This window comes from Borostomias antarcticus, assembly GCF_949987555.1.
Source record: "Borostomias antarcticus genome assembly, chromosome: 10".
Classification (NCBI taxonomy): domain Eukaryota; kingdom Metazoa; phylum Chordata; class Actinopteri; order Stomiiformes; family Stomiidae; genus Borostomias; species Borostomias antarcticus.
The window spans coordinates 24,608,079-24,625,236 of NC_140243.1; the positions used below are offsets into that span (position 1 = coordinate 24,608,079).

General features: G+C 47.7%; 2 protein-coding genes across 2 annotated transcripts; both read left to right on the forward strand.

Moving 5' to 3' along the window:
• Positions 1-277: 277 nt before the first annotated feature.
• kcnj21 (potassium inwardly rectifying channel subfamily J member 21) lies at positions 278-11,549 on the forward strand (the record flags this gene model as incomplete). Its single annotated transcript, XM_084444666.1, has 5 exons — positions 278-349; positions 544-642; positions 1,346-2,216; positions 9,654-9,949; positions 11,544-11,549. 5 exons carry the CDS (start codon positions 278-280, stop codon positions 11,547-11,549), a joined length of 1,344 nt encoding a protein of 447 aa, XP_084300792.1.
• A 3-nt stretch (positions 11,550-11,552) lies between these two features.
• fbl (fibrillarin) lies at positions 11,553-15,695 on the forward strand. Its single transcript, XM_084443785.1, has 9 exons — positions 11,553-11,687; positions 12,553-12,726; positions 12,968-13,093; positions 13,254-13,348; positions 13,498-13,668; positions 14,209-14,341; positions 14,452-14,564; positions 14,706-14,851; positions 15,191-15,695. The coding sequence occupies exons 1-9, from the start codon at positions 11,678-11,680 to the stop codon at positions 15,213-15,215; spliced, it is 993 nt and encodes a 330-aa protein (XP_084299911.1). The 5' UTR covers positions 11,553-11,677; the 3' UTR covers positions 15,216-15,695.
• Positions 15,696-17,158: the final 1,463 nt, after the last annotated feature.

Genomic DNA, 17,158 nt, shown 5'->3' on the forward strand with positions numbered 1-17,158 from the left:
CGGTAATCACACACACACGGTAATCACACACACACGGTAATCACACACACGGTAATCACACACACGGTAATCACACACACACACGGTAATCACACACACACACGGTAATCACACACACACGGTAATCACACACACGGTAATCACACACACGGTAATCACACACACACACGGTAATCACACACACACACGGTAATCACACACACACGGTAATCACACACACACGGTAATCACACACACACACGGTAATCACACACACACGGTAATCTACATGGTAATGATGACTCATCTGGGGAACTCTGCTGCTCTGCTCTGCATCGTGGGCAGGAGCCCGGCTGGCTGGATGGAGGCGGTTTGGGGGATGAATCAGACGTGAGGCTGATGCCCGAATGTAAAAACATCTTGTTTCCTCCGTTGGGTCTCGTCATGTCCTCTAGCTACATCGGGTTTGTGTGTGTGTGTGTGTGTGTGTGTGTGTGTGTGTGTGTGTGTGTGTGTGTGTGTGTGTGTGTGCGTGTGTGTGTGTGACGTCCTGTGAACCTCCAGGCCATGAACTGCTTCAGCAGTCGTCTGGGGCAGGATGTGGAGAAGCAGGGTACCAAGCGGCCCAAAGCAGGCTGGGAGAACAGCGGCCCCAAGAACAAGGTGATGGAGGGGTACAGGTACCGAGGCTGGGGTCCGTTCTGAATCCAGCAAGAATTGCCGTGAAATTTCGGATTTTTTTAATTGAATTGAACAGGATGCAGAATGATCAGATTTGAATGACAGGAATCAAGCACTCAGTACTTGTATTAGCATTTTGTTCAAATTCACTTCCATGTTGTTTCACATCTAAAATATGCATTTTCCAGAATGCGCTTGATTCAACTACTCCCTTCAACGAGAAAAACCCAAATATTGTCCTTCAACAAATGTCTCTTTAGTTTAGTGGATGTCCCATGGTAACCCAGTAGATGAAGATTTACCTATAACACTTTAGTTGCAATCTTGAATGGTTTTAGGACTGTGTATTGTAATGGGTAGAATATGCTTTGGGAAGTATTATATTCATCTTTAAAGAATGTATCTAGTTACTTTGACTTTGAAATTGAATTAAATAGATCTGCAACTCGAATTCCAATTCCGATCCTGAATACTGGAGGTGTATTTAATTGAACTGCAAATCCATTTCCCGTTATTTAATTGGAACTAATTGAAAAGTTCTGAATTGACCCCAAGCTTGGTACACACTTTTCTAGTCCAACAGTTGCCACTTATTTTAAATCCTTTTTAATCCTTAACAATTCTTTTTAATCCTCTCTCGAACCTTTTTTACCTTCCCCCTCCCTCCGCCTCTCCTCGCCCACAGATCCCCACAGACCAGACCATGGTGGTGGGGGGAGGGGCCAGGGGTTCTTCCAACCAATCGGCGGGCCCGCTGAGGAGGCGGCGCCAGCGCTACGTGGAGAAGGACGGCAAATGCAACGTGCACCACGGCAACGTGCGCGAGACCTACCGCTACCTCACGGACATCTTCACCACCCTGGTGGACCTGAAGTGGCGCCTCAACCTGCTGGTCTTCACCCTGGTCTACACCTCCACCTGGCTCTTCTTCGGCCTCCTGTGGTGGCTCATCGCCTACGTCCGCGGCGACCTGGACCACACCCACGACGGCGCCTGGACGCCGTGCGTCAACAACCTCAACGGCTTCGTGTCGGCCTTCCTCTTCTCCATCGAGACGGAGACCACCATAGGCTACGGCTACCGCGTCATCACGGACTCCTGCCCCGAGGGGATCATCCTGCTGCTGGTCCAGGCCATCCTGGGCTCCATCGTCAACGCCTTCATGGTGGGCTGCATGTTCGTCAAGATCTCGCAGCCCAAGAAGAGGGCGGAGACGCTCATGTTCTCCCACAAGGCCGTGGTGTCGCTGCGCGACGGCCGGCTGTGCCTCATGTTCCGGGTGGGAGACCTGAGGAACTCTCACATCGTGGAGGCCTCCATCCGGGCCAAGCTCATCCGCTCCAGGCAGACCAAGGAGGGCGAGTTCATCCCCCTCAACCAGACGGACATCAACGTGGGCTTCGACACCGGTGACGACCGCCTATTCCTGGTGTCGCCGCTCATCATCTGCCACGAGGTCAACCAGAACAGCCCTTTCTGGGACATCTCCCAGGAGCAGCTGGCCACCGAGGAGTTTGAGATCGTAGTCATCCTGGAGGGCATGGTGGAGGCCACAGGTAAGGGAGAGGCGGAGATGGGGAGGAGAGGATCGGTGGTAGAGGGGGGAGGCGAGGGGGTTAAGACAGTGGTCATCCTCTTCTTATGTCAGATAATTGTGCTGGCTACAGGTACGGGAGGAGAGGGAGTAGGGGGAGGGCCGGAAGGGGAATGAGGGTGTGGAGGAGGACGAGAGAGGGTGAATTGTGCCTCAGCGGAAGCAGGAAGAGCCGTCCTATGGGTCCTTATTTCGGAAAAAATATATACGGTAGTCAATGGAGACAATTTCTTGATCCCATTTCAATTGTGCCATGACCATACACATATGATTTTGTCAATTTAAAACATAATTTTAGTAAATTCAAGAAAATCGCATTTTGTCGAAATACTGTAAAGCAGTTATTCCAGAAATAGTTTAAAATTATTATAAGAGGTGAGCATCACTATTAGTCTGCCCATGAAGAGAGCTGCAGCTACTGTATGTGAAAGGAGAGTTAGTTCTGTAAAAGCTGGCATGCGAGATCGGCTTTAAAAGGTATTGGTGAGTGTTAAACGATATGCTTCCCTCTGGAATATGTAGAGGTGGGATGTCTGCCCACCTCCCTTGTTCTCTGTAAAGCGCATTGGGTTGCCTCTGGGTATGAAATGCGCTATATAAATAAAGCTTTGATTGATTGATTGATTGAAACGAGTGTAATGTCAGCTAGCTAATATTAGCTAACTTGCGAGTTAACCGAGATGAGTAAAATGTATGTTTTAAATTGACAAACATCATATGTGATGGTCATGGCACAATTCAATTGGGATCAAGAAATGGTGGGTGAGGAGGAGAGGGTGGAGGAAGAGAAGAGAGGGTAGAGGAAGAGAATGAGAGGGAGTGGAGGAAGAGGAGGAGAGAGGATGGAGGAAGAGGAGGAGGAAGGGTGGAGGAAGAGGAGGAGATAGGGTGGAGGAAGAGAAGAGAGAGGGAAGAGGAAGAGGAGAGAGAGGGTGGAGGAAGAGAATGAGAGGGTGGAGGAAGAGGAGGAGAGAGGGTTGAGGAAGAGAAGAGAGAGGGTGGAGGAAGAGGAGGAGAGAGGGTGGAGGAAGAGGAGAGAGGGGGTGGAGGAAGAGAATGAGAGGGGGTGGAGGAAGAGGAGGAGAGAGGTTGGAGGAAGAGGAGGAGAGAGGGTGGAGGAAGAGAAGGAGAGAGGGTGGAGGAAGAGGAGGAGAGAGGGTGGAGGAAGAGAAGAGAGAGGGTGGAGGAAGAGGAGGAGAGAGGGTGGAGGAAGAGGAGGAGAGAGGGTGGAGGAGGAGGAGGAGAGAGGGTGGAGGAAGAGAAGAGAGGAGGGAGGAAGAGGAGGAGAGGGGGTGGAGGAAGAGGAGGAGAGAGGGTGGAGGAAGAGGAGGAGAGAGGGTGGAGGAGGAGGAGGAGAGAGGGTGGAGGAAGAGAAGAGAGGAGGGAGGAAGAGGAGGAGAGAGGGTGGAGGAAGAGGAGGAGAGAGGGTGGAGGAAGAGGAGGAGAGAGGGTGGAGGAAGAGAAGGAGAGAGGGTGGAGGAAGAGGAGGAGAGAGGGTGGAGGAAGAGGAGGAGAGAGGGTGGAGGAAGAGAAGAGAGGGTGGAGGAAGAGAAGAGAGAGGGTGGAGGAAGAGGAGGAGAGAGGGTGGAGGAAGAGGAGGAGAGAGGGTGGAGGAAGAGGAGGAGAGAGGGTGGAGGAAGAGAAGGAGAGAGGGTGGAGGAAGAGGAGGAGAGAGGGTGGAGGAAGAGAAGAGAGAGGGTGGAGGAAGAGGAGGAGAGAGGGTGGAGGAAGAGGAGAGAGAGGGTGGAGGAAGAGGAGGAGAGAGGGTGAAGGAAGAGGAGGAGAGGGGGTGGAGGAAGAGAAGAGAGGGGGAGGAAGAGGAGGAGAGAGGGTGGAGGAAGAGGAGAGAGAGGGTGGAGGAAGAGAAGAGAGGGTGGAGGAAGAGGAGGAGAGAGGGTGGAGGAAGAGGAGAGAGAGGGTGGAGGAAGAGGAGGAGAGAGGGTGAAGGAAGAGGAGGAGAGGGGGTGGAGGAAGAGAAGAGAGGGGGAGGAAGAGGAGGAGAGAGGGTGGAGGAAGAGGAGAGAGGGTGGAGGAGGAGAGAGGGTGGAGGAGGAGAAAAGAGGGTGGAGGAGGAGGAGGAGGAGCAGAGACACTCTTGACTGACGAGCGCTGTCATTACCCTCCACTAATTGGCCACTGTTGCTCTGTATGCTAATCGGCTGTTGAAAAGAGAGTCAGGTGAGGAGTAGGTGGTGGCGGGGAGTTAGAGTTAGAAGTGCTTCTGGGAAATTAGAAAGCGGAAGGTAAGGTGGGAAGTTCACTTGGAGAGGCGATGAATCTCCCTCCTGCTGTGGGCATGGTCATGGCTGGGCAGACAGCCAGAAGTGTGGGTTGAGGAGCAGGAGAAGGAGGATGATGAGGATGAGAAGGAGGAGGAGTATGAATGTGTTGAGCAAAAGATTTATCACCGACACCTTCACACACAACTAGACTACATTCATTCATACAATTCAAGCCGCAAAGTCTGCACACCCCTTTCATCTTCTCCATATTTTATTACTTTACAGACTCATTCTACAATAGATTGAGTTTATTATTTACCTCAAACATCTACACACAATAGCCAATCATGGGTTACTTGGTTGATGCACCTTTGGCAGCGATTACAGCTTCAAGACGTCTTGGGAAAGAAGCTACGAGCTTGGCACGCTTGTTTCTGGGGATTTTTGCCCAATCCTCTTGGCATATTCTCCCAAACTCCGTCAGGTTGGATGGGGAGTGTCAGTACACAGCCATTTTCATCTTTCCACAGATGTTCAGTTGGATTCAGGTCTGGGCTCTGGCTGGGCCGCTCAAGGACATTCACAGACTTTCTCCAAAGCTTGGTTCTCTTGCCTGTGTGCTTGGACGGTGTCAGATAAAGAGCACTCTGGAGCAGGTTTTCTTCAAGGATCTCGTACTTGGCTGCATTAATCTTTCTCTCTATCAAGACTAGTCGCCCCGTTCCCGCTGCTGAAAAACATCCCCACATCATGATGCTGCCACCGCCATGCTTCACTGTAGGGATGGTATTATCCCGGTGATGAGCGGTGCCTGGTGTGTCTTGATTCATTTTATCGACCCATTGTGCTGCTCACGTGAACAGGCCCGTAGCCAGGGGGGGATTGGGTGGATCGGACGAACCCCCCCTCACAACCAAAGCCCCCCCCCCCCCAGTCAAAATCAATAAATCGCCCGACAATCAAAAAAACCTGTCCCCACCCACCCGCCCCCCCCTCACCCTCGTCAAAAAATCAAAACGATACGGTCCACTATTGGAAAAAAAACGACTCCCCCCCTCCACAAGGCTGGCTACGGCCAGGGGCCTCATTTATCAAAGAGCGTGTAAATTCTGGTGTAAAAGAGGGCGTACGACGAAAACGCGGAAAATGCACAATGTAGCGTACGACGAGAATATTTACACGCTTTTCGGATCTATCAAAAATGTCGTATGCCCTTTTCTGCACGGTAAATCCGAGACGGGCGGGGAAGGGAGCATACGCGCACGCGCCCCGTGTTCCGCCCCCTCCACGCCCTAATCCAACCATATATGGTCACAACCGTGAGTGGACAAACGTGGTTTCCCGGAAGGAACCGGCTTAAAAAGGTAGCGTGGAGCACCCAGGCGGTACATTGAAACATGGAACGAAGAGCGAAGAAGAGGAACTTTTCGGAGACGGAGGTGCATGTGCTAGTTGGTGAGGTCCACGTGAGGAAGGCAATCCTCTTCGGAAGGTATAAATCGCCTACGTTTGTCTGTTTGCTCCTACAGCTTAGTAGCCTACTTTAGCTACGTGTTGTGCATCTAGGGTTGGGCATACACGGACATACTGTAATGTGGCTGCGAGTGAAGCAAACATTCCCAACATCATGTGGCCGGCTAGGATTGATTTAGGACCACAAACATGTAACAATAACCCCAGATGATCACTTCATAATGTTGGACCACATTAGACATTGTCCCCCATGGGAGATTAATACTCATCTAAATCACCCGGTAAATCACAGCATTTATTTGACTGCCAACAGAAAAACATATCAAATGAATATGGCTGCACAATGAAATGTTTAATGCATAATCAAGTTCACAGACAAACTCAAAGAAAATGATTGAAATTGTTTCTCCAGACTCTGACGTGGGGTGGGACTCAGAGGAGGGGGAGTCTGCAGTGGTCCTGGACCTGACGGTCATGCCCCCGCGAGTTGCAGCCTTCTCCAGCCCCACGACCTCCAGTGCCTCCACCTTCTTATCAGCTTTGAATATATATCTTGGCAAACATAACACGGGATGATGTACAAGGAGGGGACAGATACCTAGTGAAAGTACTATTGGTTGCTAGTAATAAGACAATAACGAGGGCTTGGTATAAGGTGGAACGCCCAACCAAGGAGCAGTGGCTGGGTGTTGTGGAGGAGATGTAGGCTATGTTAGGGAGAGGTTCACGCATGCATTGAGGATGCAGGAAGGAAAGTTTGAAGGGAGATGGGAAAAATGGATGGATTATAGAAGGAAGTGTGATGATACCACTAATATTTAAATTGTCATATTTGAGTAAGAAAAAAAAGCTGCATGGATGGATGTACCCATAAGCTGTTATTGTAGGTTTTTATGTTTTATTGTATTGTCGTTGTATGGATGGAAAATGCTAATAAAGATTAAAAGTAAATAAGACAAAGAATATGTATCTTGGCTATGGACACACCAACAAGCCAGCCGTCACGCGCAGCGCCTGCCTCCAGTCTAGCCCTACCCTGCTGTGCGCCAGGATGAATGAGTCATGCGTGGAGCCAGGCCACCGTGCCACTACACTTGTGATGAGCATGTCGGCGTCACATATGATTTGGGTATTTCTAGTGTGCACATTTTAGCGATTCACATAGACGTATTCATTCATTGATGGTGCCCTTATGTGGGTGCACTCGCCATCGCCGTCACCTCTTTGGAGTTCTATCTCGGCTAGTAGGCCGAGTAGCGCCGGATTCATTTAGGCTCGCATTACGCACAGGAGGACTGTCATTTATATGCTTACCAAAGAGCAAACAGGTCCACATGATCACATATTAATGACAATCTAATTGGTCAATTATTGCCGTTTGATGGAGTGCCTGTATTAGGTGTGTGACATATAGCGCGGAAAGGTTTGGGACAGCGCATAGGTTCATTTTGGGGAACAAATCCATATCGGAGCATGAATGAGCCGGTTAGAGGACACGTCTAATCTTGCATTGCGATATATGTTTGTGCTGAATTGGGCTATTAGCCTACATGTATGTGCGTTCATGAACTGTCGCTCTTATTCTCTCCGTCAAACATAGTAATTCACCGACGCACCACCTGCGTCGCCAGTTCCCCCTGTGTTCAAGAAGGGCGTAGAACACCGTGTAAATCGGTACGCCAACTGGAGAGGTGTCCTACAAAAGCGCGGAGAAAGGCGACTCAATTTTCGCCCTTACGGCTTGATAAATCGCAATGTGGGGGGGGCAAATGGCGTACGCCTGAACTCGCGAAAAAGACCGTGTAAAAGAAGGCGTACCTCAATGATAAATGAGGCCCCTTGTGAATGCACAATGTAAACATTATTATTACTGACTGAGTGGCTGTGGGGAAATTCAAATTGTGTTGTAAAGCACAGTCATGTAGAGCTGCATACTGCTGCTAGAATAGACATAAGGGGTCCATGCCAGTCCCACCCCCCCTGCCTCTGTTTTACAATACCACTGTGTGTGTGTGTGTGTGTGTGTGTGTGTGTGTGTGTGTGTGTGTGTGCGTGCGTGCGTGCGTGTGTGTGTGTGTGTGTGTGGTCTCTTTGTCCCCTCAGCGCAATGAGTTATATGGATGCTAATTGATGTGGCTCTTCAAGGTTCACTTGAGCAGAGGATGAACATGAGTCATTACAGACACTCACACATCCATTTCAGTACTGTGTGTTCTGAAAGCACATGTGTGACCGAGGGAACATAAATACAGATGCTCATAAATACAGATGGTCTTGTCATGCTGTATCTCCCTACTGTTTATCTCTGATAGTATAGATAGCGTAACCAGGAGGAAGAGAGTGGTTGTGGAACAGTGAAACTCACTCCCCTAGTATAAAGACCGTGAGGCTGCATCACCCATTTGCCAGCTTTTCAGCGGCTTAGTGGGATAGAGTGGTGTCTCGCAAATGGGCGAGGTCAGAAAAATGTCGCTTCGAATCCCACCTATTCCATTATCTCGCCTGGCCTATTGCAATTTCCTTTTCCTCTGCCTCAGCAAGTCATCCTGGACTGTCTACAAACGGCCCAGAACGCCGCTGCAAGGCTGCTGACGAGGTCCAGAAACACCTGTCATATTAGCTTCCTTACACTGACACGCCAATCCAATTTAGGATTTAGTTTAAGGTTCTTGTCATGACTTTTAGGGCCCTGCGTACATTCAAGATTCAAGATCTGTTTATTCGCCATGTACATGGTTTACGCATACTAGGAATTTGACTAGGGTAATGGCTTCATACGCTGATGAAGACGACATAGGACAGGGTGCAGGACAGGACAGTGCGAAGACATGACAGTTGCAAATGCAATTCAAAGAACAGTGCAAATACACAAATACAATATAATCAATGAAAAGAAAGGCACAATGCAATTTACTCAATATACCGTATATACAGAATAGAGTGTGTTGAGTGTAAGTCTGTGACCTGCTCCGTTCTTACATCATGAGCAAGTCACTCAGATGCTCTGACCGGGGTTTAGGGTTGTCCCCCGCTCAAGCCTCAAGACTAAAGGTGATCCAGCCTTTGAAATTGTAGCTGCTCAGCTGAGGAACGCCCTTCCACTGGACATAAGATCTGTGGTCTCTGTTGACACTTTTAAAACGCAGCTGAAGACTCCACTGTTCAGACAGACCTTTGTCCAGTCTCCTGTGTCTGTAACTCTGTGTTTTTATGTCCTTGTTTTTATGTGTTCTTAACATTTGTTGTTTTTTTTAAAAACTATTTTGCACATGTGAAGCACTTTGGGACCCTGCTCTGCGAAGGCTGCTAATAAATATAAATATAAATATAAATAAAGTATATTTACTTACTAGATCACTGGATTACTGGAAGGCGGTGACACAAAGCCTCATGAACCACATTACATTCTTACATTACATTACAGTCATTTAGCAGACGCTTTTATCCAAAGCGACTAACAATAATTGCATTTAACGTAGGAAAAGCCAATGTACTACTACTTGCCAGAACTCACAAGTGCATCTTCTTTCTAAAACAAGTGACTCAGAGCATAATCTAGTGCTGAAGGCAAAGTCCAAGAATAGCAATCTAAAATACAGTCCAATACAATACAATACCATAAAATACAATAAGAAACACAAGAAGAGCCACTAATAACACTTGTATTTCCTTCTCTCCTCCTCTCTGCTCCTCCGCCCCCTCAGGGATGACCTGCCAGGCGCGGAGCTCCTACCTCAGCTCCGAGGTGCTGTGGGGGGAGCGCTTCACGCCCGTCCTTTCGCTGGAGGAGGGCTTCTACGAGGTGGACTATGACACCTTCCACCACACCTACCCCACCCCCACCCCCGCCTGCTCCGCCCGACAGATGGCCGAGCTGGCCCAGAAGGGCGAGGCCTTGCCCTTGCTGCCACACTCACCGTCGTCACCCCTCTCCCCGCCTCCCCCCGTCTCTCCCTCTGCCCCCGCGCCCACCCCCGCTGGCCCGGAGCTGTCATGCCCAGTGAAGGGAGTCAGAAGAGAGGAGGGGGGGTCGAGGAGGGAGGTAGACAGGAGTGTAGAGGGAGAGGCGGGACTGGGGGAGGGAGAAGAGGGTGGAGAGAATCGTACTAACGGAGAGGTGAGCGTGATGGACGATGGGACCCAATGAAAACACTCGTCATTAGCGGATGGCGTCATGAGACACAGGCGATCGTCAAATGATGTCACACCAGCGTCAAAGGCACGGTGAGAGGAGGTGAGATGGACAGGAGCCTTCTGACTGGTGACTGAAGCATTTATTAGGCCACACTTCAGAACAGAAACTTGAAATATGGACCCCTAACAGTGACAGACAGCCAAATGACAGACCACACACCAGAATATCCACACAGACTCAAACAAACAACAAACAAACATCTTTATTAAACATCTTTATTAGTCATACAGTGAACACACAGCACACAGCGTAGGGAGGCGGCGACGCCGAAACACACACGAGTGACAGGAGCGTCCAACGATGAAATTCTTCTGCTCTTAACCCAATTCCGTTGTCCTTCCCCCAAGGGAGCAGACAGTAGGCACGTGCACGAGGCTGGGACAGATCCAAGTGCTCCTGTCTGTCTTCGTCAAGGAGACGAAGCGATCTGTTCTTCTGCATGTTTTTCGTATAGGGTTCTTTATGGGGGAAACCCTAGCGAACACGGGGAGAACATGCAAACTCCACACAGAAAGGCCAAGGACCTTCTTGCTGTGAAGCAATGGTGTAATGCACCATGCCACCCATGAGCAATTTGGGGTTCAGCGTCTTGCTCAAGGACACCTCTGCACTCTGCCAGGAGCTGGGATCGAACCGGGGACCTTCCGATCACCAGTCGGCCGCTCTACTCCTCTTTCTAATAAAACATGTTGTGCTAAGATTCCAATGAAATAACTTGGGCGTGTGTATATGAGTAAAATGGTTTCTAAAATCTGTATTTTACTGATGTTCCTCCTTCCCAAACAATTCAACTTGAGTGTGAAACAATGAACGTTAAGTCCCCTTTAGAACTTCTCTGTGGAGCAGGTCTTGTCTGAAAAATACATCTTTGTGATTGTGATTCACACTTGATTTATTTGTGTTTTTATAATATGTAATATATAATATATGCTATGTAACATATACTTTATCATTGTATTCCATCTCAATTCATCAGGTTTGTAGAGTTTATAAAAGCTTATTGGAGAGGTTTGCTAACAACCTAAATAATGAGCACTCATAATGGGATTAATGTTCTGTAAAGCACTTTGTAACTGTGTTTTGAAAAGTGCAATATAAATAAAGTTTATTATTATTGTTATTATTATTATTATTATTATCATCATCATCAATATTATTATTATTGTTGTTCTTGTTATTATATGTATCATTATTATTATTATTATTATTATTATTATTATAAATGATTGCGTTGCGGAAATATTTCCTACACACCATGGAGGTACACACCAGTCGGTATGATCCCTGGATGTATTAGTACGAGCTCGGTGACAGACCTTAGCACACAGCGCCCCCTACTGGCCAAACAACACACGACCGCTGTTGGTATAAACCGCTGTGCATTATGGGTGTGGGCCAGCCGTGATCGAGCACATGTGAGGAGAAGGAGACCTGCGCAGAGAGAGAGACCTGCGTAGAGAGAGAGAGGACGAGGAAGAGAAGACACATGCGAGAAAAGTTACATATCGAGAACACAGATTATAACTATCAAATATGAGACCAGGTAAATGCATTTAACTGCCTTTATAAGTAACACTCGTGTGTGGTTTTTTACCGGATTGTAGTCTAAACAGTAGCCACAACAAAACGAGCACATTTTCCAAGCTAGTGTAGTGTTTCGGCCTAGCTAACGCTACTGCGTAACTAGCTATGTAACATTAGCTGGGATTTATGATGAAAACGTGGACGGAAAATTTGTAGCCATCAACAAAGCACATTTCTAGATCAAATTAGTTATTTTCGTGTTTAAGGCATTCAAGGGATTGTGCTGTTTTGGGCTGTCATTTGTTCTGTAGTCTCGCTAACGTGTAAATGATCCAGATTAGCCTGCTAGCCCACATGGCTCCCAGTACAACCCTGGTTCTGGGACTCACACGTGGTCCAGAGGGACATCCATTCTGTGGCGTAGCAGACTTGGGAATAATTACTAAAGTTAGCGAGGGAAAACAACCTCGTTAGTTTGTTAACCTGCAGTTAAATGTTAACATTAGTAAATCGGGTTTATTCGTATGCTATTTTGACCACAAAGAGGTCAAATATCATACGAATAAACCCGATTTACTAATGTTAACATTAGTAATTGTTACTAAAGATTTACTAATGTTTACATTAGTAAATCGGGTTTATTCGTATGATATTTTGACCACAGAGGTCAAATATCATACGAATAAACCCGATTTACTAATGTTAACATTTAACTGCAGGTTAACAAACTAACAGCTGAGGTGACCCACGCGTGCTCATGTCGCATTAGACATATTGCACAACACTCGTTAAATGCGTCCATTTGCGTGCGTGATGAGAACTTGTTTGGCACGTTTTCCATGCACTGTGCTCGTCTGAATTTCTGGGGCATTTTGGTTGTGTAGGTTTCAGCCCAAGAGGGGGCGACCGTGGAGGTCGAGGTGGCTTTAGGGGGAGAGGAGGATCCGGGGACCGAGGAGGCAGCCGTGGTGGCTTCGGGGTCAGCCGTGGTGGCTTCGGCGACAGGGGTGGTGGCTTCGGCGACAGAGGTGGACGAGGCGGATTCCGCGGTAGAGGTGGTAAGTCATTTCAGGATGATACACATAACTTGATGTAGAATGTAGACGTACAAGTCGCCGTTTCTCATTTAACTGCTAAGCTTTCAACTGGTATACCAAACTAGATATTTCTGTGCATATGCACACTTAAGTGATATTTCTGTGCATATGCACACTTAAGTGTAGGCTATGTTCCCTACAGTCTGTTAAAACATAAGACAATGAATGAAGTCAACATTTATGTGGTGTTTGTTTTTTCCAGGTGGTGGTGGTTTTAGGTCTCCTGAGGGTGGGTTCAGAGGTCGTGGTGGAGGCAGAGGTGCACCCAGAGGAAGGGGGGGCTTCAGGGGGGGCAGTAAGGTCTCAGTGGAGCCTCATAGACATGAAGGTGAGCCCTCTTATCGGCCGGGAACATTCATTCATATTGGGACATTCACTGCCTCAAATTCACTGACCCTTTGCTAGAATGTCTACTATCGCTATGGATTTTGCTTCAAATTCTTTGTGTACCTTTGGCATGTAATTGACATGTTGTTTTCCTTCCTCAGGGGTGTTCATCTGCCGTGGCAAGGAGGATGCTCTGGTGACCAAGAACATGGTGGTCGGAGAGTCTGTTTACGGGGAGAAGAGGATGAGTGTAGAGGTGAGATGGGCACTAACATTCGGCATCATAACTGCACTTCAATAACTGTCAACATTTCAATGAACAGTCTGGGCATGTGTATCGGATGGATGGTCTGATATGCCCTAGTACATACCCTGGTTCTTAAATCCGCTTCTTGTCCACCCCAGGAAGGAGAGACTAAGATTGAGTACAGGGCCTGGAACCCGTTCCGTTCTAAGCTTGCGGCGGCCATCTTGGGTGGTGTGGATCAGATCCACATCAAGCCGGGGACCAAGGTCATGTACCTGGGAGCTGCGTCAGGGACAACAGTGTCCCATGTGTCAGACATCGTTGGACCTGTGAGTAGATTGTCTCCTGTCCTCTCTCTCTCTGGTGCACACTGATATGAACAGCCAACAAAAACCATAAAGAACACGATAATATCAGCATTTTCCATCTAGACCAGGCCTGGGCATTGGCCGGTCTGCAACCAACTTTTCAATGGCCACACCGAGTACTATGTATGATTGCCAACTGGTGATATTACTGTCACCTATTGTATGCTAATTTTGAAGACATGTGTAAATAACTGATGATAGACAAGGGATATCAGATGTGATAGACAAGGGGGCTGAGCGCACAGTGTACCCCTCTGTTGTACAAATACATGTTATAAACAAAAATACAATGGATGTGGTCTGTTTCTGTGAATGTTGGAATGAAGTGACCAATGAAATCAGTAACTATCTGGACATGACGTAGTGTTGGCGTGCAGCAGGGCATGTGGACGCTCATACTTTATCCATGATAACATGCCTCTGGTCTGCAAAGGCTTGGGAGATTCTAATGTGGTCCACCCTGGAAACCTAACTCTTTGCGGCTGTTTCCTGTTTTGACAGGAAGGGCTGGTGTATGCAGTGGAGTTCTCCCACCGGTCGGGTCGTGACTTGCTCAATGTTGCCAAGAAGAGAACCAACATCATCCCCATCATCGAGGACGCCCGTCACCCACACAAGTACCGCATGCTCGTTGGTATGTTCTTACACAACGGATATGTGACTAGATGAAATCAGTTCTACAGTGACCACTCATTGTTTCTCTCTGACACTCTTAACTCTCTCTCTTGTACCCCATGTTGATAGGCATGGTAGATGTCATCTTTGCTGACGTGGCCCAACCCGACCAGACCAGAATTGTCGCACTCAACGCTCACAACTTCCTGAAAAATGGAGGACACTTTGTAATTTCCATTAAGGTACAGTGCCGAGATAATTGGCCGATGTTCTTCAGCAGCCTCAATCCAGATGTGAAGTTGCTCAGAATAATCCTGCACAGGATTTTACACAACGGGTGTCTGGTTGTCATGATGGATCTAACGTCGACTTGCTTTCTCCAGGCCAACTGCATCGACTCGACGGCGGCCCCCGAGGCAGTGTTTGCGGCTGAGGTCAAGAAGATGAGCTCGGAGAACATGAAGCCCCAGGAGCAGCTCACCCTGGAGCCCTACGAGAGAGACCACGCCATCGTTGTGGGCATATACAGGTACTGTCCAGCCCACAGGCCCTGTGCCGGTTTGTAAAGCGTCCTTGGCCATCTAGAAAGGCGCTATATAAATCGAATTTATTATTATTACATACCCTCTTAGATGAATGTCGATTTATGAGTTTTATCTTTTGAATATGATATGGGACAGTATGAGACGTGAGCTTAGATTAGTGCTCTAGTTTGAGATGGTTTGTAATTACAGGCCCTGATGCCCCACTCCCAGTCTTCCTACCTTTCTCACTTTCATAGTTTTGGTTACTGGGCCCATTGAATGTGTTTAACTTCTGAGGTATTTTTGTGAACAAGTGTACTGATCTGCTGTCTCTCACTCTGTAGACCACCCGCCAAGCAGAAGAAGTGAGCTGGTCCTGGACATATGTGGCACATTGACTTCTGTATGTAATCCCATCATCTGCCACTAGAGGACACCAGTGCACAGCACATGGACTCTTGATGGACTCCTTCCTGCTTGCACCCGCATATGAACTGACCATTTTAGTATGCCTCTCTCCACTCCCGGAGGATTTTGTGACTTGCTTAAAAGTACAACTACCACACCTGTGGTGTGGGTTGTAGGGATGGGCTAAATTTGCCCAGGGAGTCCTGTGGTGAACTAACTGTACAGAGCTCTATCTTTTTTCTTTTTTTTTTAGTTTTTATTCCTCGTCTTGTTTTTATAGGACAACTGTTTCTTTTGGTCACTGAGTCATGAAGTGAAAGGCAATATTTCTCACTTTGTTGATGTGAAAACAAAATTTAGGCTTGAGCATTTCTGTATGTTTCTCTTAGACCTGACTGTAAGGTTAAATGTTGTTTTTGTAATAAAAACACATGGCGTGTTGATGTGCATTTCAGTCTTAATTGAGCATGCCTTTGATGTTTTTACAGTGTGATGTTTTCACAAGATTGCGTTTTCCGAATTCCATAAAATGTGTGTACTCAGAACCACGAAGTAAACTGCTGAAAATAGACTTTTATTCATTCAAGTATTATGCAAAATGTTATCTTTCCAACTTGTTCATAAGCGGATAAACTTTAAAGTTCTACCGCCATTTTAGTACAAATTGGTCTGGCAAGTTTTTGGGGTACAGTGTTATACGCGTTGAGCAGATCATGAACACATTGCATAGAGAGCCTGGGACTTCCTTCGTAAACCCGCTTGGTATCTTTAGTTGCATGTCCAGTATAGAATTCCACTTGTCTTATAATCGACTTTTAGGTAATACATAGGACGAAAAAAATATTGAGCCAGAAAGAGATAAGACTTGGCAGTGCTTCAGTCGCTTGGGGATGGTAATTAATGACAACTTCTACGAGCTGTCTTCGTTTTAACTTCAAACGGCTACGCAGGATACATAAATCCCGAACAATGCTTATATGACCGTTCACTGTGTGTTGTTATAACTTTGCATCACATAGCTAGGTTGTTGTACATTTTGACATCTGACAGGTGATCGTAGCGGGTTTGTTTAGGCGGCCATTTTGTGGGGGAAATATCTTTCCAAGTCGCGGGAACGTGCATGTGTGTCGGGGGCGCGCTTTTCGTGCAGAGTGCAGATCCCTCTGTCACAGGCGAGAGTGAGCTAGTGTTGGTGTGACTAACATCAGTCCCTAAACCCTATCTCCTACATGCACTTGTCGAGATCTAGATGGAGTGGATAGGTAAGAACAACATGGAGGCAATTCCAGCCAGCCAACCAGGATAGGTTGCCGTATCTGACACACTGCGGCTTACACCAGTCCCACTCTCTCAGGTCTGCACAGCGTGATTGCGGGTAGGGAGCAGAGGCTGGTTTGGGACTGAGCCCGTGATTAACGGGCAGAGAGGGGGGGTCCCTTGCGAATGCACATCGCTAGTTATAGCGGTGCGACGGAAAAACCCCAATATTGTTTTGATTGTTTCTTTTTTTTTACACTCTTCTCATCCCTGTACCCCCTGACATCGTACTAGCCAAGCAACACTTAACACGCTGGCTAGTCAGGCTAGCTGTGAACGGGTTCCTCGAACAGCGAAGAGACGAGACCACACAAGAACCCAGAAGAACCACCGGGAACAGGGACATCAGAAGAAGACCCAGGAGTTTCTCGGTGACATCCAGGCATCTCGATGCTGCCCAACGCGTTATCACGTCTTTTATCCGCCAACTGCTGAAATAAACCAGCTTGCAAGTCAAGGCACCGGGCGGACCGCGGGGTTGGTTGGTTGGTCGTGCGCGTTGGGGTCGGACTGCGCTTTGGAGACCTCACTGAATACACGAGTCTCGTCGGGAATTTACTGCTAAAAACGACCCTGCCCTCGTTTCC